Source organism: Haliotis asinina, chromosome 2 (genome assembly GCF_037392515.1).
Source record: "Haliotis asinina isolate JCU_RB_2024 chromosome 2, JCU_Hal_asi_v2, whole genome shotgun sequence".
NCBI classification, from domain to species: domain Eukaryota; kingdom Metazoa; phylum Mollusca; class Gastropoda; order Lepetellida; family Haliotidae; genus Haliotis; species Haliotis asinina.
Genome location: NC_090281.1, coordinates 46,761,503 through 46,787,465, shown reverse-complemented (window position 1 = coordinate 46,787,465; position 25,963 = coordinate 46,761,503). Strand labels below are relative to the sequence as shown.

Genomic DNA, 25,963 nt, shown 5'->3' with positions numbered 1-25,963 from the left:
GTTCAAGCGATTGTCGTTGAATGAGATTTTGTAACATCTGGGTGCGATATATGTGTAGGTGATGTAAGATCTATTTATACATGTACATAGAACCTTTCAAGTGTTTTGCATCAAAATACATTATGGTGATGGATTGACCCTTCACACTATACCTGGTATCAAAACTATTTCACCATGACGCAAAAAGTAAAATCAGCACACTTGTGTTATAGTAAGGGGCGTATTGGCAACACTCAGGGTGATTATGGAAACGTTTTTCTCTCCTCTATGTACAATGTAATGACCCTCTCAGTACAAAGACATGCATATCCATGGTCATTAATCACCATTCGTTGTTATAGAGGACGAAGTCCTGGGTTCGATTCCCCACATGGGTACTATGTGTGAAGTCCACATTTGGTGTTCTCGTCGTGGCATTACTGGAACATTGCTGAGTACGGCGTAAAACAGTACTCACGCGCTTAATATGGAAGCTAATTAATCGGAACGTTACAGTCCGAGTCAGCGAGGTTTTGCATTAGTAAGTTCATATTACGCAGTACAGTGATTTACTTGATTTGTCCTTGCCTCAACAGCAGCAACAGCAGTCAACACCAACATCAGCAGTCAACACCAACATCAGCATCACAGTCAATACCAGCATCAGCATCAACGTATCAAGCAGTGTCTACCCAATCAATACATTCCCTCACCAGTTTAAACTAGGAATGCGAGCATACAATCGTTCATTTCACAGGACTGTGTAGTGTACTTTATGTCGTAATCAGCATTCTTAGCAGTGAAAGCATTTATTGCACACCCGACAAAGCAATCAGTGGAGCAGGTCATTTAATTCAATATCCCGATGTAACTGCACTTAAACGAAAGATTGGTTTTTTTACAGGAAATGACTCTTTTTTCCTCTTTATTGGTTGAAATAATAATTACACAAACGAAATATTGCTTTTCAGATGGAAACTGTGATTTCATAATCATTATTTCAATTAATATCCATATATATTTCTTGACTGATTTCTATTTTCAGTAGATGAAACGAAACATATAATTTATTTCGGTCTATCATGCATCTATTTCTATATTTTAGAACCTCGAATTCCTTTGAAAATGCAAGTGAGTGCACATCAGCCCACTGTGTAGATAAACATGTTAAGTAACCTTACATGAGAGAATGAGGTTCAATTCAAAGAGGTTTCGCCTTCCAAAACGGCCCTGTTTATTCTTGTGGATGGCCATGTGCGATTATACGAATTAAGATCATGCATTAATACTTTATATAAGTATATATAAGTACAGATGAACAAAAACACAAACGCCCGTAAATATTGTGTCCGAATTGATAGGGTCTGGATACAACATAAGTTAATCTAGGAAAAGCAATGCTTTGTATTGACTGGTGTGGCTGTCTGGTACAGACTTGATACATTTGAAGGATGTGGTCTCATAACTGAATAAATGCCGATTCCGGAGTAAAAGAATAATCAAATAAACAACAACAACAAACATGTACTTTATAGTAATAGATGGATAATTTCGTATCAGATTGAGTCATTAATGAACTGGTCAAGTGATCATTCAGCCCCTAAGGTGAAGGCTTTTTGTTTACTTTTTGCATTTAAGCGATCGATAAACTGCCCCATAGTATGAAGACCGGAATGTTTATTTTAATATGCTGGCTGCGTCTGGTTAATATGATCACAGGAGAGCAGGGATGTTAACGATACTGAGCCTCGGATCCTCCCAAGCAACCGGTGATTAACTATAGTTGAGAATTGTCTGACAAATGCACTCGGCTTTTCCCTTTCATTGCTCGTCTGCTCGTTCAAAATGTCGTCTGCTAGCGATCAGTTTGACTGGGCTGTGTTTGATTTCTGTCATAGGGCTGGTTTTCGGGGCTGCAGAACAGGTAAGACTGGGGAGACATATGTTGTAGAATTCTTTCATCCATATATAGAAGATTTTGAGGGGAAAACAGCTCGAGGTCAATTCCCGACCTCGTGTCATGCACTAAACGCGACCGAGCGAAGCCGGTACCATGTGACAGGCGACGACCAATCAACAGGCCCGGAGCCTCCGCGGGTGGGATTTTGCTCTATAATACATTATCCAGCTTCAGGTGAAATAGCTGGGCAGAGAGACACACGGAGTAGATACGAGTTTCGACCGGGACGTACAGCGGGCTACCGGACAGAGCGCGAGCAGGACTGACAGAAAGGAGCAGACGACACAAATTCAAAATGTCGCAGATCACTGAGAAGAGAACTATCATCTCAACTTCTTCCTCGTCATACGATGATGGTCCGGAGGGTTACACGAGGACCTATAAGTCTAACATCACTCCGCGAACTGGAGGAATCAGCCGCACCTCTGTCTCTTCCGTCCTCCCTGCTACCAAAACTGGCTACACCCGCACTGTGGAGATGTCGTCAAGCGCGGGGCTGATTTCAAACCCCGGTGCCTATGGCACCATCTCTGCTACCGGGGTGGGCAATGTCCGTAGTACCCGACAGAGAGAAAAGAAGGATATGCAAGACCTTAACGAAAGGTTTGCAAGTTACATCGAAAAGGTACGTTTCTTGGAGGCCCAGAACAAGAAGCTAGGCAATGAGCTGGAAGCCCTAAGGTCCAAATGGGGAAAGGAAACTACTCAGATTAAAATTATGTACGAAACAGAACTGGATGAAGCTAGGAAACTTATTGACGAAACCAACAAGGAGAAGTCCCGATTGGAGGTCCGTGTTAGCGCTCTGCAGGAACAACTCGACAACCTCCAGCGACAGTGAGTACTCATGTTATATTTGCAATTCTTTTACAACCCAAGGAGTGCAAACATACTCGCAGACTCACACACATACTTCTTCTGCCCATTGAATACGCACCCATTGACAAAACCGGCCCGAACAAGCTTCTAGCTACAACGTGCTACAGTTGTGGAGAGTTACAAAACCACGCCCACTTTTCTGCATACGTTTAACTTACTCTAGTAATGTCCTAGCTCCCCAGGTATTTAATGAATTCTGATCACCAGGTGGTATTAATATTTATTATGATTATGTTGTCGGGAAACAATGTGCAGTTATTTATAACTGTTTTATAGTTGTAACACACATGTCATAAGTTTACGTAACTGTTTCCAACAGCCGGCACAGAGCTCTGAAATGTACAGTTGTTGATAGACATAACGGTAAAATGAATGACGCTGGGTGATGCACAATGCCCGAGTTGCACCTATGTAAATATCAAATGTATCCCAAGGTATGACGCATTCTTAGAGCAACACATTATCAATTCCCACATAATACATGCAACATTACTCGTTGGTCGGATGAATAATTAAGAGCATGTCTGGGTGCAGTTGTCAGAAGCAGGCATGTTAGCAAAGGGCATTTCCAGATTTAGAATCGTCTCTTGCTGGAAATTCACTGAAACTTAATTCTTAAATGTGTAAAATGTTATTCAGTGTTGTGACAGGCAGTCGCCGTCTAACTCCATGCCGGATGACACCTGTTGCTCACAGTGAAATGTCTCGTCATTCTACATGCATTGCTTTGGACAACATTTTAATAAGACCGAGAAACCCCACTCACGTTCAAGCGTGGAAATGCATAAACACCGACAACACACGCATCTACGCATTTGATAGCATGTGTATTAATTATCCCCGTGCATACAGAGGTTTGATAAGTAAGAAGGCAGATCCTCGTGACATTCTGAGAGTGTAACTGTATAATGTTTCTTGGTAGATGCCCTGAGGCAAGGTGTGTGTAGCCCCGTTCATATGATCGTGTCTATCTAGGTCATATCGCTTCTTTATGCTTTGCTCAATATGCTCAAGTAGCTCAATGTGTCTTTCACACGGTGTATACACAAACCACGGTGTGGCTCAATGCCCCCACCTCGATGTGACCGTGTTCGCTCAATGATATATTCACAGGTGTGTTTACGGCACAATGGTCGTTGCTACATATGTAAATTTATGGGGAAGTATTTGTATCCATTCAGACGAGATTGACAGGATTTAGGTAATCCTTGGATAGACACTGTCTGTTGAATATTTGAGTGTGAATAATCTAGATAGATTTAGTTTGGATAGTCTGATAGTTACTGGTATTGATCAACCTTTGAGTTATTGTGATAGCTTATGTGAAATTATTGAACAGTTGGGAAACAGGTATGAACGGAACGTGAGGAGGGATTGAAAAGGATGCATATTTATTCAAATCATATTTATTCACGTTTATTTACGTTTTGCATACAGTCAACAACTTGTTCCAAGTTGCATCTAACTTAACAAAAATGACACTGAAAAGAATTTTTTAAAATATTAAACGAAAAACATGCAGGTTTAATGGGAGTATCTGCCTACAATATCCGACATAATTTGAGCTGTTAACAGCAATCAAAATGACGTTTATGTCAAAGGCATGATGACGAAGTACGCCAGTTTGCATGCGACAATGATTTTGCGCATTGCGTCTCTAAACCTCACACAATCCATTATCATTTTACAGGTAATCATTATTTGCATTGTAAACTTCTCAACTTATTTATCACTAAAGCTATCAACTTTTCAGTTTAATTACAATTCATGTGCACATTGTATGTTTTTTACCCAAAAAAGCAAAAGTTCACATATTTGGTTTAAAGTTTGCGGAAGGCATAGCGCTCTGTTAAAAAATCATTCAGTAAACATTTGCTGAAAGTTCCTCTCCGACTGATAATGTTTAGGTAAATAGACCTTTCTTGCAAATTCTTAAAATAGCGTTACCGGTTTCAGCTCCCGCAGTCAGCAATGAGTCACGGCTACGCAGCGATGTGTCGTAGTTGACAGGAGCATAGCTGATGTCCATATTCTTGCAAACGCTAAAATTGCCTCAGGCCCCAAACATGAATAGTGTTGTTGTCATACTTTAGGATTAACTGTTACACAACTCGGGGACGAAGCCTTAGGGCTGGTAAGGTAGTCCGGAGACAAGATAATTTCTAACACGTAACAATAGTTGCTTACATTGTAATCAAAACACATTATAGCAAAAGGTCTTGTTGCAGATCCTGGGATGCAGTGATCTCAAAGTGTACAATGATAACCTCACCTCATCATATATGAACATACATGGGTTGTCATAGTGATATGTAAATTGTTTGTACTCTTATTGCGATTTCTTCAATGTGTCAGATCTTTTATTCAGTCTTTTAAAAGACTTTATCGATAACTAAAACGTCAAATTGTTGATCGGTTTTAGTAAATAGTGAACACTGGAATTCTGAACGATCTTGAAGTTTTCATACTTTGTGATGGAACTCTGCCAGAACGTGTTGATCTCATGAAGATACTGCAGGTAGACTGTCCTTCTTTCTTATACGATAGCTGTGGGAGGATTATATTTTAGTTTCATATTTTACAAAAGACATGTACACAACGCAGATTTATTTCTTGTTGAAAAATTTGATTTTGATAATTTATGAAAGGTGATCTACTTGCGAACCACATATTTTAGTCAAATGAGGCTGGTGAGGCGGAAGCGCTGCTTGGAGCTTCACGTATTTGTTGATTGATCTTAGTGGCACATGGTACCTCCATCTCGAATGTGAAGTTGAAATTCACCCAAATGTGTCACTGATTTACAAATCTAATCAGCTTCTGGAGGAATGTGTGTCAGTGCTGTAATTCAGGAATCTGGTTGCCCCATTAAGGGAGATTGGGTCAGATTTAGCAATGTCGACCAGTCGGAATTGAGAAATTAATTTGAGTAGGTCACTTCGGAGAGAAGGACTTTATTGGAGTCACGTTTCTCGTTGAGTGCTAAAATGTCGATGGAAATCTGGAAGGTTCTCGATGAAGGTCTATTTGATGCTGAAGTTTGATTTCAGCTTCCTACCACACTCGGTAAAGGCTTAATGGGTGCTTGTCCTGAGGTACACAATCTGAGTTCAATGAAATTCTTTCAGTTCATACGCTTAATCCCACACACGTTAGCAAGTTCTTCCTGATGTTTATTCACATCATTTGTGGTACCCAAATAGGTAGTAATGATGCTCCAAGGACAGAGGAGTGTCCGTGGTTAGATGTACAACTAAGCGCTGAAAGGATGGTGAACGGAGCAGACGATACAGTTTGGGACAAGACGACACATTTGAGAATGAAAGAAAAACTTGGCACGCGTTTTGAAGGAAGGTACGAGACGCAATTACGTATTTCCAAGAAAATTATACGTCTCGGGTCCTCTGCGGTGTAATCTGTTTGGCGGTCCGTTAAAGTCGAAGCCAATATTTGGGAGGATGGAAGAAGAAGTAATGTTTAGAGAAGATAAGATGAAACTGAGTACCGAGCATTTCCAATTATAGTGGTATTTAGATTTTCTCTGGATCTAGCACAGGTGTTGCAGACCTGCAGCTTAACCTTTAAACATGCGACAGGTTTACTGGTACGTTGCAAATGGACGTCTAGCAAATGGAAATACATATCCTCAGTATTAAATACCAATCCTTGACTACCCTTTAGAAAACCCAATAAAAAATAGAGTATTTTGAATTGACTCGGTATTTGGTCCTCTGAGACATTGGTCTAGTTATCCGTTCTACTTTATCATCTCTCAGTTCTCTACTGGCGACCACTAATGCATAAATGGCTTCCGGATTCCACCATATTGCTTCTCCTCTAATGCCAGATTCTCATATCATTTCATTTGGTCCAGTGTATTTTTATTCCAATCAGTATTGAACGTATTGACCCATCGATCTGGAGAGTGCTATGTACACGTGAAACTGACCACTTCTATTGTTGACCATGATCACTTCAGGCTATGCCTGCTGCTGATGCTGGTAGTTATTTTATGTCACCCTGATTCCTGCAAATGAGTTATAACTATTTGGCGTGACAACCTTTGCATATGAACCTCGATAATGCATTGCTTTGTATGGGAGGTTCTTGCCATTGCTGGCCAACACGCTATTCTGGTGTGGTATGACATGGTATGAACCGTGCAGAGTGAAAGGTCATCAGCATACTAATACGCGCCCGCTGACACCTCATCCAGACAGCACTTATTCCCTTTGAAGTTTCAACAGTGATAATGATAGTCTAGTTTACGCACAAGACCCTTTCATTTTACTGCGCATCATTGTGCGATTAATGGACGTTAGATTTTTATGCATGGATTGTTTTATGATGTCAAATCATGATCAAAATTATCTGCTCCCAAGGGGAGATAAAGAAGGCAAGTGCTTAAAGCATTTGTTTGACACGCATAAGTCTCAGTTTGATTTTCCCTAGGGGTGAAACGCTCATTTCCGTTTTCCTCCTGTTAAGTACAAGAATATTATCAAAGCTGTCGTACATCTCCACTCAATACCTACCGGAACTAGATAAGAAAGCATCACATAAAAAGCAACAACTTTTCAAAAACCTTGAACATAATTTACGTATTGAAGTCTTCTGTTTTATGTCTATCAAAAGGGTATTGATCCCAAATCCTAATGCCATTGCAAGTCTTATGTTCTGTGCAACAGATATACATTGTCACATACTCATCTTTGGTTTAGTCTCTTGGAAGCGTGTCTGTCAATGTTATTTTTTCATGTTCTCCAGAGAGAGCGTTATTGATCATGACTTAATCCGAGACCATTTCTTCAGGCACGATGGTGTCTTTGATGCCATGACTTGATGAATAATGTTTCACTGCATCCACCGCAGGCACCGGTCTTGCCAGATCCTGGTACACGCGTGGAAGTCATCATTCTTGATATCTCGGTTGAGACCTTCAGATGCTGGGGGATTTGAAAGGAGTTGGGTGTCAGATGTCTGTCTCTTTTGAAATCAGTAGCATTAAAATTAATGTTGGGGATACAGTTCAAGATTACCTTTTTAGACAAGAGATTGATACTCGGAAATGGTTTAAATGTATCTTTTTGAGATATGTTATCCAAAGTTTGGGCAAAGATCTGTTTGGCATTGCGTATATCTCAAAGAGAGACAAGTTCTAAAAACATTATTTGTAGATAGTAACCAGAAATGACTGAATATTCCGGGGAAATGAAAAGCTTTCCATATTTGTATTAATGTCGCTGTAATGTAGACAAAGCGATTTTTAAAATGTGGAATTAAATGCATTTTAAACGAGTTTAAAACAAAATTCCATATCCATTAGAAATCTCTGCAAAAACAGATGTTGGCTAAAAGAATTAGCGTGCGATTTTCCACATTATCTTCAACCTTTGCATCTATTTCCAGTGCCATCAATTAAGTGTAGTGTTCTGGCAGCTGCCAAAGATAGTATTTGTAAAAGTGGATATTAGCTGCAGAAAATAGAATTAGGATAAGAAAAATACAATGTGTTTTTCTAATAGGTACCCGTCGTAACCAGAATTAATAGCTTCCAAGGGTTAGTTTGTTCCCTCACTACCAAAGGTCGCCCAATAAAAAAATTCACTCGTGTATTAAGCCGGAACCAGATGCTTCAGCACTTTGCATAGTTACATTGGATTATAGAAACCATGGCAGGGCGAGCGCCTGACATTTCAACATCCTGAAATAAGAAAAGTGTAATTGAATCCAAAAAGTCAAGGTCACAGGGCATGTTGGGAAATTATCGACTGGCTGGATCCAACCAGGCGATAACGCTGCATGTTTTAATAAACATGTGCCATATTTAGTGTCTTGTTCCCCGAATAACAAAATTAGAAGTAAATTCTTAAAGACAAGAATCAACGTTTCAAGGTACCTTGATAACGTGAAGCAGAAATTCTGCCAATGTACTAAATTAATGGCCTTTAAGACTGTAGGGATGTTGTATGCGGCATCTGAAGAAGAACAGAGCCTATTATTTCAAGCAACGATTTCCTCAGTAATGTGAGTCATGCGTTGCTTGAAACATTTTTCCAACTTTGTCATAGCGCATCTTGACGACCGGCTTTCGCACTCAATGCCTACGTGCCCGCTTTGTAAAATCAGTTGTCATGGTGACTCTATTAATAGGTGTATTAAGTGCCAGAGTACGGTTTTAGATCAATCAGGAAAGCAACAACATTTTCTCCGCAAATGGTGAGATGGCAGATGGTGGATGCAACAGGTGGACAGGACGAACACTTCTTGTGTTTGACTGGTCCTCGTGTCCCCGATGTGTCCTTGTATCACTAAGTTTAAATGATCCTCGTTTCGCTAGTTTTCAGTGGTTCTTGTGTAATTTTCAGTGGTCCTGCAATGTTGCCTTTTCGCCCAATTGAGTCTGTTTCGGTGGAGGGTTAAGACGTTGCGTTCTCTGGCGACATATTCACTGTTTTATTTAAATCAACATACCGCCCTAAAGCCAGCAATGTGGGTTTTATACTTCGTACCCACATGCTGGCAATAGAACGCGAGTCTCAGACTGACAAACAAGGCGTTAACTATTTGGTTTCGGATTGTCCCTATTTTGTCTGGACAGATCCCCTCCATTCTTTAATACGCTTTTAAACAAATACTTGAGGCTTAATCACACATTTGCTTCTCGGTTGTTCTTCAGGAACATGTCAGCACTTGAACCAATTTGAGCTGAGAGGGTGCTTCAGTCCATACATGAGCATGTTGTTTTACCTCGTGTTGACATTCTGATAAGCCACAGGTCACCTGACCTGAAGGGTTTCGGGTCATTTGACCCAGACTGGCAACCATGGCTCGTACGGTAACGCCGTCCGTAGCAACTGGGCTATGCAGACAGACCAGGAATCGAGATGCTGGGCTGATACTGATGAAGTGGATGTGCTGTTTTGCCTGCTGCATGTTAGAACTACTTTGACATCAGATTTACGGCTATCACTGGCTTCTTCGCAAATTTTAGGTATTTGAGACACGTAATCATACAAAATACTTCACTAAGTGTCGTTTTAGAGACAACAAATTACTGTAAGGTGTAATACGTAGATCAAGCAGAAGCACTAGGTGTAACAATATTGGAGTCTTGTGAATGTTTTCAAAATTGACTTACCTTTGTGTGTCTGTTTGAGTCATGATACATTTTTTTACAAACAAACTATTTTTTGGAACGTCTTCGGTTTTCCAGGGTATTATACGTCTAGGTTATCTACATAAGTATCTCGGCACACCCGTCACCAATTCCACCATTTCCATACCAAACATACAGTATTACACAGGCCATTACTTTAACGGGCCCTACTACTACTACTACTACTACTACTACTGCTGCTGCTGCTGCTGCTGCTGCTGCTGCTGCTACTACTACTACTACTACTACTATTGTATCTTGACATGCAAATCCAGCTCAAATATGGTAGCAGGTAAGTCCTAGGGAACGTGCACAGAGCTCTAAGATCTTCTTAAGATTGTGTTAGAGTACTGAGCCTAGATTTTCGAAGCGCTCTTAACGCTAAGATAGTCTAAGTGCTATATATAACATTACCTTACGACTATCTTAGCACAAAGAGAGCTTCGAAAGTCTAGGCCCAGGATACGATAGTTGTGGTAGGATGCAAGTGGGCCACTTATGCAAGCGGGCCCTGGTATTACATGATATAGACTGAGATTTTAAAATATATCCCTGGAAAATCGAGGATGGTGAAAGGATTAAGCGTTGCGTACACAAAGGAAGTGCATTTGTTAGAAGGCAGAACCTCCCAAAGACGACACTGCTATGGCATACATTCTATTACACGTTTCTCGAAAGGTGAAAGCTGTCAAACTGTAATATAGGCAAGATGCATTGATCTAATATAGACTTGTTATCTGCACGATCAGACCAAACCTAACACGGTCTCTCATTAACATGTCAAGCCGCACGCTTTGGGCATACAGAGTCGGGGCGTCATAGTAAACCACGAAGTCCAGTTATAGCATAATACAGTTGTGATTTTAAATAAGAGTGTTTATGTCAACCCGAATTAATCCACACGTAAATGCCTGCTCGACCCCTTACGAATACCGACGCAGATAATGGTAGTTTACTTGAGAGTGCTTAAGATGACATCATGTAGGGCAGTACGTCTTGTTTGTACACCGTGTGAGTGAATGAGTTTTGTTTAACGCCTCTTTTAGCTGTCTTCTACATCACTTCGTTTCAGTTTAATGTGAGGGTAAACCCTATGTGATACAGACGAACCGAGATTTCGAACCCATGACAATAGGTTTCTGGAAAAATTAAATCATATTCCTTCACCCGATGGGTCTTTTTGTTTCGATTCCAAAGAGTGGTTTATATTTAAAACCATTCTTAACGTTTTCTGGATGGTCACAATAAGTATATGAAAGCCTACCGAGATGCCTAAAATTGTAAGGAACAAACTTTCACGCCTTTGTGACAACAGGTGCTCATACTTTCCTTCACTGGTTTGTCTGGTCCAGAATTAATTAATAACACACGTCCATGACATATTGCTGAAAGCGACATTAAAGACGCTAGTGCTTATTTTTCACTGATATTTGTGCGTGAAAATTAAAATCACATACAATACAATGCCTTTAGTCCATTTAAATTATGTACAGGACTGTTTGTGTTATACTGGTTTAATCATCACCGCAGTGTCGTCTTCTGCAAGTCCAGTCTTGTTCTGCATGCTTGTCCGGATGCTTGGGAACGTGTTCTGGTCGGTTGTAGTTGAAAGGGAACAAGGTGTCATGTAGTTTACGCTCCTTCGCTCCCTTGAGAAATTAGCCGGAAATTCGGTGTCACTTTTCATAATGAACCAACAGCAGCGCCGAATAGCCGGGTATTGGAGCAATATCCTGTCACTTTGTTTTGATTAAGTTTGCTTTATGGCTGTCGGTCCTTGGTCCCAATTAATTATCCAGTAATTTAACAATTTACGCATAGTAAGTGAAATGCATATGGCTGTAAGTGAACAAGGGTTGAAATGGAGTAATTCCTAGCTCAACAAAGGCATGCTGTTTATCTTCATCAAACCAGACATTTCGCACTTTCTTTTTGCTGAATCAGCTTTAATCATTACGTACCAGGATCGCAGTAACCTTGGTTGGTGCAGCTCAATGTAAGCACATTTTATGTATTCATAAGAGCAATGGATGTTGTTTTGTCGTCGAACGACCATTTGAATTCTTAGGATATGGTGATGCTACTTTGTAAAGTTTTACGGTACTCTGCAATGTATCATTGTGCTTTATAACGTATTCTTGAATAAGCTATATTGCCTGAGAACGTCATGACCGTTGTCAGCCTAGCCTTCCAGCCTCTGCTGAAATGTTAAAATATTTATCGTAATGAGAGTCCTCGGGTTTGTTGCCACTGACAACTCGTAAACTCCTGAAAGAAATTGTTTTGTACGTGTAACATACCCATCTCAAAGCCCGATATATAACGGTATACAAGGGTGATCTATTATTTCTTTGAAATAATACATACATTACTGACAAACTGGCTATATTTGTGAAGGGTTAAACAAAAGAAACAATTAATTCGGAAAAAAACGGTTTTATTCAAAAAAAAGTCGCAGAAAAATTCCTTTGTCGTCTTTTCAAAAAGTATCATGATGCTTCATTTCGTGTATTAATCTAAGACAGTGAAAGAAATCATATACCCCTAAGGATATCTCAAGTGCATGTATGGTGGCAACACACCGTTTTCATATATACTACATACGAGACAGACCACATCAACAGTTTGGTTAACGCCGTAAATATTCCAGCTATATGGTGGCAGTATATAAATAATCGAACCTAGACCAGACAATCCCATGATAGAAAATATGAGTATCTAGGACCCGATGACATGTATCAACCAAGTCAGCGAGCCTTACCACCCGATCCCGTTAGTCATCTATTACGACAAGCATGGATTGCGGAGGACAATTAAAACCTTCACTAGGAGAGACAAGCATGGATTGCGGAGGACAATTAAAACCTTCACTAGGAGAGACAAGCATGGATTGCGGAGGACAATTAAAACCTTCACTAGGAGAGACAAGCATGGATTGCGGAGGACAATTAAAACCTTCACTAGGAGAGACAAGCATGGATTGCGGAGGACAATTAAAACCTTCACTAGGAGAGACAAGCATGGATTGCGGAGGACAATTAAAACCTTCACTAGGAGAGACATGCATGGGTGAATGAAGACCAATTCTTCACAGATTTATTTGCTTAAGAATTACTCTTAGTAAAATGCAATTGTTACTTTGGCTGAAGATCACAGGGTGTTGTATGCCTTCTGATAAATGTTAAATCTTGTTTCCATTTGTGTTCCAATTCCGCCTCAAAACTATCTTTGAAATGAATTATATAGTCATACTTCTAAGCAACACAGTCCTATTACACACAAATGCAAATAATTGAATACGGCATAATCGTTCGGAACATTTGTCCACGTGTAACAAATCTGGCCACATAACGGTTAGCAAAAGGTAGTAAAGGTTAGTAAAGGTGCCTTTCATTCTCTATTCCTTTTAATGGAGAAGGCCGGTACAACATCACTATACAAATGAAGGACACTGACGGTAATCCTGTAATCCCAAGAAACAATGTTCAAATTCTTCACTGATGGCTTCTCACCCTGGAGTCTATGAAGTCACCGTAATCTAGAGCAGATACCTAAGCTACGGACATTAAGATGGACTCGTAAATGTCACAACTGCAGTGCCTCGAGTGGTAGAAGAAGAGGTCACGTGACCTGCATTACTCGGGGGAAACTGTTACCCTGGAGAAGAATCTAGAGTCGATTTCTGTTGGGCATTCCCAGTCACTTCGTGTCACCTTCCTCTGTAAACAGCGAGAAATGAAATTTGGTTTCAATTACAGTACAGAAGATGAGTCTGTTCCTTTCACTCTAGCAATTGCCAGCCATGTAATTCTGTTAGATCCAATTCACGTATAGGTTAGTGAAATTCGTGCTTGGTAATTGAGTTTAGTTTCTGGTTTCTTGTATGGTTCGTGTGTGTGCGAAACAACATATTTCTTAGTGTTTGTATTTTCGAAACAATCACATTCCACTCACGTTCACGTCGTATTGTGTTCTGGGTGCTTCTTTCTTCGCACGTTTTTGTCTTTGCTAGTCTTCGCCAATGACTCTATGACAATCATGCTTCCATCTATACCAAATGGTAAACTATACTCGGGAATTTGACAAACCTCACTCTGCAGGTACGTCGCAATGGTGGCGGTTTCTTGCAGCTGCTGTTGAGTTGTCAATGTTATATGCTACTCAACAGAAGTTAAGGAACACCAGTTTTCCTTCTTACTACGTAACATATATTATGCCATGGGATGATTCACGGGACCAATTTGGTCCATAAATACGACGTTATGTTGTGTATAATACAACAGATCACCGTTTTGTCGGGCGTTGGTGTGTCTAGTTGTCTCGAAGCAAAAACGTAGTCCCTGCCTTTCCCTTCTCCCGTCATCAAGTTTCCTTTGTGTCGAAAGAAAATCAATGTAACAACATGCTCTGTTATCGCATGATGGCAATCATTGGATTGTTTGGTCCAGACTCGATTGTTCACAAACAATATCGTGCGGTGCAACACTGCTGAAACACGTAGATACTCATGGCATAGTCGCAATTGTAAATCAGCTCTGTTTTAGCAAAGGGTTTTGTCGTTTCTGTTACCCAGAGGGGTAGTACATGCTGGTAGTGCATGGCATGCTCAACGCTTCATGAACACCTGGTGTCTTCACTGATTCAGTCTAATCTTCATCACCATGGAATTGGTGTTAGTATTTATTCGAGACCAGAGACCATCTGGGGTTACATTTAATTTTTCTCTGTGTCTACCAGCTTATGAAGAGAAATGTCATGAATATTTAATACACCAATACATACCCACTGCTGCAGCTGGTATGTTCACGATGACATCGTCCAGTCTTGTTGCTATAAAGCTGTTGATCCCAGCTCAGGGGTAACACTGTTTGCTCAGTAACCATGTCTATGAACGCCGACTCCCCTTGCCATTACAAAACCCGACAAACGACATCCTGTAGCGAGAGGCTAAAAATATTTCCGCCGCATATGTCACCTGTGAAATTTATTCTTGTCGCTGTTCATCTCTCACTCTCAGCAAGGGTTTTACAAGGCCCTTGACATTCAGTAACATTGTCGTTAGCATTTTAGATCGAATCACACAGCGAATTGTAGTACTGGGTGGACTGGTTTTCGCTTTCTGTGGCGAGGGCAGTACTAATTATCCCGTGTCGAGATACCAGAATAGTTTTGACATTATCATAACAATTTAAAATGGGGTTCTGGTTTTCAATGCAAGTATTCAAGTCCTTTTGAATGTCTATTATTATGGCGTATGCTATACGTACAAATCACACATTTGGATTCTCATGTGTTATGTTTATCTCGAATTCGTTTGTATTGAAATTGTGTTGTCACAAAATCGCCTTGCGATATAACCAGTGTCATCCCTTTGTGGCTGTTATTTTAACGTTTAACATGACTAGTCCATTGAACCACAACAACAACAAACATAAATATTTTATGGATATCGTAAAATTGTGTACACAGTCTTTAATACAAGAATATCCCCAAAAACTTCATGATCCGTAATTTGTGTGTTGAGTATATGTACATAAATACACCCTCGTAGTACACATTCCCAAGTTGGTATCATCAGTGATTGTGCAGTTACGTTTGCTGATTCAGCATATTACCAACATCAGAATATGACCTCTAGCCCACGCAGACTGTCCCTTTCTGTTTCCCATACGCATGCTCAGTCTTAGGTACAGTTCTTAAGCATGTGTGACTATCGCCGTAAGTGTCAATATTTGCCCCGGGGATCTACAATATATTCTGCCTGCCCATTCAGGTCTTGTAGAAGTATACGAGGCCTGCAAGCACTCACAAAGGACCGGTTATGTACAGTATCGCCCGAGATCTTCGTATATGACAAATAATGGCTACTCCTTTTCAGGACAGCTTTCAGAGGTGTACACCTTGACAGCAAATATCACATGACGATATTTCATGGAATTAGATTTACCCTAGACTAATACGCCCTTCCAACCTGTCCGAAACAGGAATTATTTACTTCAAAATAAACAGCACACTTACCTTTATGGACAGTGCGTAAAACACTACTAAAAAGACTAAACCATCGAAAACATCTCAAAACAAACAACCCACGCTTTCAAAAACATATAATATCATGAATTTTTACGAGATCGTTTGAATTTTGGGTGTGTGCGAACAAGGAAGGAAAATGGAATGAATCGGATCATGCTAGTAGATTTATTCAGCAATCTGTAAATCACTCACTGCAAGCTGAACTATGCACAGATGAATTATGGTAACACGTCAGTTTACAGTGCACTGGGTAGGTTAACCGTGTGTACAGTGTTTGAGGTCAGTCATACAACGGTGGATATCTTAAAACCAAACAAGCACTAAGCTGCAGATAAAAGGATTTAGATAAGAAGGCCGTTTATGACGTGAGATTATTGACTTGATCATAGTACAAGGTGAGGTTGTGGGCTCAAGTAGATTGTAACATGTCGTGTGGCCGTAGCCCCATGTCGACAATGAGATTTTCTATCTTCTCTATGAGACTTTTAGTTACGGAACATTTTAAATTAGTGAGCCAGTGACTGAGTTATTTTTACGCCGCACATGAATGACTTAGATATATCATCGCAATGGTAATTAATAAGTATGAAATAAATGTATGCAAAAAATACATAACAAAACAATGACTTATATCAGTGAAACCGATTTTGTCGGGACCCCTAGTCATGTAAATTGCAGGGCAATAGAGTAACTGAGTGGATAAAGCAGGCGCTAATTACACAAAGGTCCTACACCAAAACCTACCCCACGTTTAACAGATCACACATAGTATTTTAGAAGTGTATGGTCATATATGTAGACACGCTTTGAAATACGTTGCTTTATATCGACACATACTCGTACAGGGGCTTTTGTGCTTACATTTTGCTGAATCAGCTTTGATCATAATACCAAGAACGTTGTGACCTAGAAGAGACAATCCTCACTCAGGTGACAATCTAACAATGTTGTTGGGAGTGTCTCTGTATACTTTCAACCACATAATTCTGAATATAAATTCGTGAATCCAGATATTTATGGTCGTTAGAAACTATACGGTCTGGGTTAACGACTTTTTATTGAATGAATTATTGAGTTTGTGTATGCATATTTTACGAGAAATGGACTCAAAACAATCTCAGGTCTTTGCATCTGGATGGTGATCAATTAAAGAATTAACATTTCAAAAGAAAGAAGTTGTTATTGCTAACCGAGGTTGTGTACTGTAATAACTTTTAACGCATTCAAGCAAAACGCCCCCAATCTACAGTATTTTATCGGGGGCGTCATGTAGTTTAGAGACTATTCAGAGTAAGGCAAACAGCATAGAGGAACTGATCAAAGAGCCGGTTCTACAACTGCTAGGTCACGCACTCAATGAGGGTAAAGCTGTTAGCTTTCTTACATTAGGAACAGTCACGTACAGTCACGCGTACAGGAATCATTTTGTGCAAGAAAGTTTATAGCAGGAGTACGCCAGGGCGAACTCCTACTCCCATATGTATTGACACAAACACAATGTGTAAGGTTTTTGAGAGTCATCGAGACGCCATTAATAATAAAACCTCCAAATATTTTATTTGTTGTCCCACTGGGGTATATTTAGCTGTTGATACATATTTTGAACTGTGGCATAAGTGGTACTCTGACTGCAGAGTCTGACTGTAGTATGAAGGGATTATTGTCTTTATAACTGGTTAAAGTGGATTGATGTGGTTAAATGTGCTATTATCCCAGTGTTTTGCCGAATTCAAAGTGGGTATTATGGGAATATTCGAGTAGTGAAATTCTGGATTTGATATAACTTAACTTTGATATAATAGGCACATCGTCTTAAATCCAACATTGATATCAAATATTAAACTTCATTCCCTAACAAGTCAACTGAGGGTCAGTGAGGGAAGATCTCAGGGTCTGACCTGAAACTGACACATTGTACAATATCATTGCACACTTATACCGCCAAGTGTTCTGTCAAATCTGTTGGGGCGAGATATCACCCTGAATTTCAACACTTACGGCACTGCAGAGTGTCTAAAGTTGAAATTGAGCCATAGTGTATTCGAGTGCATTACAGGCGTATGGTAGAACGCTTTATTTGTAAATCATTGCGTATGCCGTGCGTTCAAAAGGTTTATGAGACAAGAGTGCACATGTCCTTTGAAAACAGGTCACCTGAATCCTACTGGATGAAATTCGACTCTAATTAAGGCCTGAAAGCAAACCCGACTCAACTCAAACACGTTTCATCACAAACCACAAGCACGAAACATGTATCAGTAACAAATGAAACGTATGTGATGTAAATGTCACATGATAAATAAATGAGTGATTTTTTAAAAGTGTTACTGACAATAAGTTACTGACACAGCTGGTACATGATATAAGGGGGGTTGTGTTTGATAATGATCTCTAACAATTTAATGGCATATTGTCTCATGCTTCCTCCATCCCCGAACCTTGTGTTTAAGTCAGAAGGGTCAATTCCCAGAGTTAAGAGTAACGCTGATGTTCCCCAGTTACAAATTGCTGGTATTGAACGGAAACGGCATAAAACATCAGTCAGTGACTCACAGTGACAAAACTGAAAAAATGTACAATTTTGGAAATATGCTATAAACATTTAATGCTTCAATTAGTGAACGAGGTTGTATGCCGTTTTAAGCTATATTCCAGGCGGGGAATAAATACACACATGGGCGTCATGTGTACCAAATAGTTTTCCCAACTGTGATGGCCTGCGAGGTTAGCTATGCGTGAAAGTCACTAGCCCACAAAATAATTCACAAGTCCGAAATTCGAGTATAGAAAATAAGCTTAAGATATTGTCGGCATGACAGTGGCCCGACTTCATGTTTTCTAACCACAGACTAGAGGGCAGTGGCTATTTCGCACACTAGGTGTGTTCAGTTGGGAATCGAACTTGTGTCATCGCTTTCACCACTGGGCCCTCCCCTTCAATATTACAAAAACAACATGTGTTCAAGGACGCTAACATTGTTCATTCTGTTTCTTCCTTCCGTAAATAACTGGAATTCCTCTGTTCATTCTGTACAGCTTTCAGCCTGTGAATGTAGAACCATAAGCTCCCTGCACCTATCTGCATTCTGCGTTGTGTCTCGCTACAGTGCATCAGTGTAATGCAGAGATGAGATTCAGCTACACGCCCAGCAGCAATGGAACGTATCATAGTCGAGCTATCTCGGTTTTATTTGCTGAACACGCCTCCACACAATCATCCAGCGTCACTGAGTCCCCGAGCCTAATGTTTACCTCTCCCGATTTTGTCGTCTGCTTGATTACGTCATGTTCTGCCATTTGTCACAAATGATAATGACTTTACTGACCTGTTATTGGGGTAGGTCCTGAAATAAAATGTCTGTCCAGTTGTGTATTCAGTGACAATTCCTCTGACCTACTTAAGGGAACGATTGGGTAATCCAGTGGTTATTGCGATTACATATCACGCCTTAGTCCTGGTTCTATTCCCATATAATATATCATGTGCAGTCAAGCGTTCCAGATGTGTAAAATCATACTCACTCATGCGCTCGTTCCCTGTCACTGTAACTACATTGATGAAACTACACCTACCAACGAACCAGGCAAAACTTGCCCATTCTTATGTCCCAGGAGTCATAATGATACATTTTGCCACACCTGTGTAACATAATACTCACTCGTATGTTGACAAATGCTACCCTTGACACAACTGTATTAAAAAGGCCTGTGGCATCGCATATATAACACAGGATTGGTGTTTTTATTTCAACCTCGTTCTTCATAATCTGAAAACAGGAACGTTTTCGTACAGGCATCCAATCGCTTCATCAAACGAGTTTCCAAACTGTTAGGCTAAAGATTTTAATTTGTAGATTGAATGATTGTGCATCTCCAATTTCATAGTTAGCCCTTAAAATTTAACAGTCATGCAAACGATTGAAACTATGCCTCTGAATTTCCTGTGTTGTAAAACACCGCCTATCTTATGCACAGATACGTCAAACACGGCAAACGCCCGTTGTCACTTGTGAACATGACCCCTGGCTTTTAAACTTCCAGCCCACTGATCAGTCGCTTCAACCGTACGTCAAGATAGTCTTGCTGCACGAACCGGGTCAATGTGACATAGATAGTTTGGGCTGATGTAGACTGATTCATGTGAAATCGACACTAGCAAGGGGCTGCTTGTCACCACCTCGCAACGACTATATACAAAAGTGAAATAATCGATACATCATCTAGAGGTTTACTAAGCGCGTTTGTTGCGTGTCAGCACGACACCAGTTGTGCAGCCAGTTGCTGTCAAGCATGATAACAGTCAGTCAAGCAGGATAACACAGTAAAAGAAAAGCGTGATTACAGTCATTGTCAAGCACAATAGCAGTCACAGTCAAGCATAACAAAACAGTCATTGTAAAGCATGATGATAGTCGTCGTCAAGCATAGCACAATCACAGTGACGTATGGTAACAGAGACATTGTCAAGCATGATGACAGTCATTGTGAAGAATTGTGAGTCTTAGTCAAGCATAACACAATCACAGTGTGGGATGACATCCCGCCATTGTCAAGCATAGCACTGTCAGTCAAGCATAACATAGTCACAATGAAGTCACAAACTAAGTGTAGAGGTTTATGCATTCAGAACACACAAGGAACACAAGGAAGAGATATAACATACTTCAGACTTCAGATTAAACTTCAAATCAGTTGGATACGCGTACAGCTCCCAGTCGAGTAACGCCCCTTAAACCTAAATATTACCAACACTGGCCCAGTTGTTTACCATAAACTGTCAGTGATACAAAACTCAACTGTTGTAACCGACGTGTCAGATAGTACAGGTCAATACAATAGCTCACTAAGATGAATCGTTCGGCAACCCGAGGGCAAAAGGACACCGCTGCAGTGGTCACGGCTGGTGGATCACGTGCGCCAGGTGAAGCATCTGTCACTTGTTAGTAGCCAGTGTCAAAGCTGTAAGATGTTACGTAGATATTACGCATTTTTTTTAACAGATCAATAGAGTCGAAATAAATTACCAATAAATCACTGATGTGGGAACTATGAATGATTTGTTGAACTTGCCGAGTCAGCAGTATTTCACATAGCGTGTTAATCACGTGCATACGTAAGACCGGCGCAAACTGACTCCTACCACCCAATGCTCGTTCACGTCTCACAAACTTTCAAAAATAATAAAGATGTACAAAGAGTATCCTTTACATACCTTTTTTAGCTTAGCGGGCAGAAATGAAACTTGTGGCTATATTTACAAGCAAACCATAAACAAAGCATATAAATCATCATGGCAACGGGGGACATTCTGTAAGAAAACTGACAATCGGTAACTGCCAGTCCTCTATGTTTCAGATTCGGGACTCAACCACCTATCTGCATTTCCAGTGCTCTAATATGTAAAGACATCCATATCTCTAAATTACGATTGTAACTTCAAAACAAATTCGTGAATGATTTTCATTAAATGATCCTTTTTTTAATGTCATTCATCATACCAGTTAAGTTCAATAGTTCCTGCAGTGAGATTTGATTGCGATAGGGTAGCCTAGTAGCCAAAGCGTTCGTTCATCATGCCGGAGACTAGGGTTCGATTCCCCACATTGGTACAGTATGTGAAGCCCATTTCTAATGTTCCACGTTGTGAAATGTCACAGTGGTATGGCCATAATTAATACATTTGTGGGTGACAAGCCAGTTGTTTTGTTCGCCTTGGGTCAACAAAACTAGGCCATCTTCCAATTTGACCGACTCTCTGACACATTCTCGACCCCTGCAGTAACAAGGTGTTGACAATGTAAACATTTGACGATAGGCATTGTCAATATTGTCAACGTTATGGTTTGCAGTTGGCGACTGCTTATTGAAAACGGTACGTGTGAAGTGGTACCAGTAACGACAATGTATGCATAGCTTGGAAGTTAATCCAACCACAAGGAGACGTTTTGAAACCAGTTAGAAATTTTTCATGTTCATTCCAGAGCCATTGTAAATTTAACCTAACACAAATAAGTCAAAGGTGGTGACTTTCGTAATACCGTATGATTTGTTTGTCAACTGGATTTCGAAAAAAATCCCTACTGTCATATATTTCCATTAATATCACTATCATGTCGGAATCCCGTAAGGGATATAAAAACCTACATAACAGACTCCTTTGAGAACATGAAAGAATGACACCGCGTGAGCGAAGTGAAGAAGTTCGGGATGATGCATTCAGATTTGCCTTACCTCTCACGAAAGGTTGGGTATGCTTTGTTTAAACCACAATGATGATATTGTACTTGTGACATTCAGGCCAGAAAAGGTCCGGTAAGAATTGATCTTAAGTCAGCATTCATGAGATAAGCGGCGTGTAACAGGACCAGGAGGTCAGGGTCATACATGTCATCGTATCCCTATTGCTGTTCATGATGTCAATCACTGGACTGAATGGTCAAGACTCATTGATTACAGGTCAAACTGAAAGTGAACGGCTTTAAATAACAAACAAAAAGCAAACTAACATTCAGATTACTTGCATAAAACAATACGTTTGAGGAATTTCTGGAACTGTTTCCCCATACCCAACACAAAACAATCTATAATGTTTTGTCAACATGATGAATGTGAAATCAATTCTATCTCTCCGTCCAAAGCCTGTGCTTGTATATTTCTTGAACGTAGGCCAAGTCTCGTCAAGAATAAGACAACGTCTTTACACGGATGAAATGAAGTATGGATTGTTCCCAAGGCAAATTAACTTGGCTAGACTATGGCGATGAATTTGACGATTTCTTCAACGATTTCCATCCATCGTAACAAATTGAGTCAACCACTTGTGAAACATCAATTCTTGCCAGACGATGTTACACGTTGACTTGACAGCGCAAATCACATTTGATCCTTCCTATACAAGGGTAAACTGAGTTATATCAATCAGTTATATATGAAAACGAAATTGCAGTATAGATCCACTCAGTGTTTCGAAAATATACAGCAGACAGTTGTAAATTATGCACAGTTTCGAAACCATATTCAAAATAATTACAAATCTCCTGCTTTACATACATTCATGGGCGTCTTACGTCAGTGACGGAATCAGATGACGCTACTCAAAGTCAAGGTCACTTGTGTAATTGCTTAGGTCAAGGGTGTACTACGCAACATATCAGTGGTACGTCTGCTCAGAGGTGCGTTCCTTGAGCACACCAGATCATGGGTTCGAATCTCAGCGAGAGACAAGCATGGGTTGCTTGAGACAATCCTACCATGGATGTTGGCGGATGAAACAAGCATGGACGGATGGAAATAAAATCTGACCCGGATCTCCACAGGTAGCTGAAGTCCAAATTTACCCCGGATTTCACGGGTAGCTTCCACAATAAGTTACAGTAACCCACTCACTACTCCATTAAGCTCAAGTCACCAGCCCTGCTTCTGTATTAAATACAGATATTCGTTTTGAATATTTCAAAAATAATTTTACCAGTTAACCAGCCTGCGTTGACTTACTGCGACGTCACAGGTCGACTTGCCCGTGTCGACTATGGACAAGTGTCGAGGGATGCCGTCAGGTTCACGTCGTCACGTACAACAAACACAGCGCCTTCTCGTCAGAGTCGGTCGATATGTCTGACTTGTTGAAACGATAGGTGGCGCTGTAAGGTAAAGGACATTCTCAAAGGTCAAGTGCAGGGTGACCCAGACGTTCAAACAGTAAAACCAGAAAAGACGCATTCACTGCATTGAAGAATAAAAACGACAAATATTAAAATGAAAAAGATATGACGTGTTATCAGCTCTTTGAAGCGCATGTTGGCTTGAATATATGCACGTTACTGTATGCATCCCAATAATATCGGTTCCAATTCATGTACAAAAATTTATCATATTTTGTGTGTCTATGAATGCAGCCACCGATGATACTGATATATTCAAATATCTATCTATAAACATTTAGTTCGGTTTTACTCACTGAACCATAAGGATCGATATATCATTTTAATCTGAAATAGGAAATACTATTTTCAGCCGTCTCAACTTATAAGAAAAATATGACTTAACACGCGCATTGTATTCATTTACCTCTAAGTATGAAAGTTTTGACATATTTATTCATACCTTTAATAGCGCCGGTCGTAATCAAATTCAATCAATAATCCCAATGGTTTGTGTGTCATGCAAAGGTTCAGATCACACAATAGGCTTTTGATTTATGATCCAGCTCGTACAATACCTGGATGACTTATTCGTTCCACGTTTATGTTGAAATCATTGTATTTATGGTGCGAGGCATATTAAACTTTATTGGCGTTTTACATGGAACAATTGGATACTTATATCATAATCGGTTTGTGGTCCAATGAATGGCACATCCATTATGAACTTGACCATTTTGTATAACAAAAGTCAATATTTTTGGTATTTCTTTAAAAGCAATATTCTTAGATGATTTTATGGTATTTTTCCGAATGAATCAAATGCACGGTAACTTAGCTAAGTCGATAACGAACACATCTGTAACGAACTTTCTTGACACTAACATATACCCATGCTTATGGTTCTTGTGCATTCCTTATACATTCCTTAATCAAATCTCCTTAAATGAAGACGTAAATGATACTTTAATCTTTAATCTTTATTTACTTTCATCCCGAGTTATTTTGTTTGTCTTGATACAACTATGCATTCTTACCAATTCATTACGTTATTTTTCACTTGGATCAATGTCATTCTTGGTTTCAATCAGTAAGCATTTTTACTGATAACATCACAAACTACCTCACTTTCACACCTTTCGCTTCATCCATTAAATGTTCGACGGATTGGTATTTGGAACCATGTTTATGATTTTACATTAACAATTCTTGAAAAGCGAATGAATGTGCAAATGTTCTTCTATAAGTAGTTTAGTGCCATACTAACCTTCTTTTGTTATCTTGCAGGTTAGACGAGGCGAAGAGATGGCGCGCTCAGGACAAGGAGATCATCGACAAGCTGAATCAGCAGATGTCGGAGATGGAGACTGAGATCAGCATGCTAAGGAGATCAAACGACAGCATGGACAAGGAGAGACAGAGAGACAGAGCTACCATCGGGAGACTTAACGACGAGCTGGAGAGACTGAGGACCGTAAGTAATGACCTCACATGTAACGTTACCGTAACCTGGACGACGTTTTTGTCAAGGTTTCCCAGTACACAGCAAGGTCATGGCGTGTAAACCAAAAATTGGCCACTACTCATTGCGCATATTTTTTAAATCAAGCCGTTTGGGGTATTAAGAAGTAACTTAACACTATCGCACTATCTTTGAACCTTGTCCAAGACGAGGTACTGACTTTTTCAGTAATATCAGTGAAATATTATCTAAGTGGCGCACGTTGATTTGGCTGTTTGACACTTCTGAACTGTATGGGAAAAGATGTATAGAATGTTTGAAACCATATACGGAGTGAATCTTGAAGACGATGTTTAGTTCCTAGAGTCTTCTTACTATGGGGACATCACGACAGTCTGAACTATAGGGACATTACGATGCAATCTGAACTATGGGGGCATCACGATGCAGTATGAACTATAGGGACATCACGGTACAATCTCAACTATAGGGACATTACGATGCAACTTGAACTATGGGGACATTACGATGCAATCTGAACTATGGGGACATCACGATACAGTATGAACTATAGGGACATTATGATACAATCTGAACTATGGGGATATCGCGATACAGTCTGAACTATAGGGACATTATGATACAATCTGAACTATAGGGACATTATGATACAATCTGAACTATGGGGATATCGCGATACAGTCTGAACTATAGGTACATTACGATACAATCTGAACTATAGGGACATCACGATACAATCAGAACTGCAGCCACTTTACGATATAAAGCCCCGAAACGTCGTGAGATATACATTCAAGAAGTTTTTATCCATAAGAAATTGTTTTCCTTCTTGA

General features: G+C 40.0%; 1 protein-coding gene across 3 annotated transcripts in view; it reads left to right on the top strand.

Annotated features, from left to right (window-relative positions):
* Positions 1 to 2,032: 2,032 nt before the first annotated feature.
* LOC137273817 (70 kDa neurofilament protein-like) overlaps positions 2,033 to 25,963 on the top strand; it is a 42,284-nt gene continuing 18,353 nt past the window's right edge. The window contains exons 1-2 of one of the 3 annotated variants that reach the window (XM_067806680.1): positions 2,033 to 2,776; positions 24,935 to 25,121. In XM_067806680.1, coding sequence (XP_067662781.1) covers positions 2,235 to 2,776; positions 24,935 to 25,121 — 729 coding nt within the window. In that variant the 5' untranslated portion in view covers positions 2,033 to 2,234. The remainder of the gene's footprint in view (positions 2,777 to 24,934; positions 25,122 to 25,963) is intronic. The other 2 variants (XM_067806678.1, XM_067806679.1) reach the window with 2 other exon arrangements.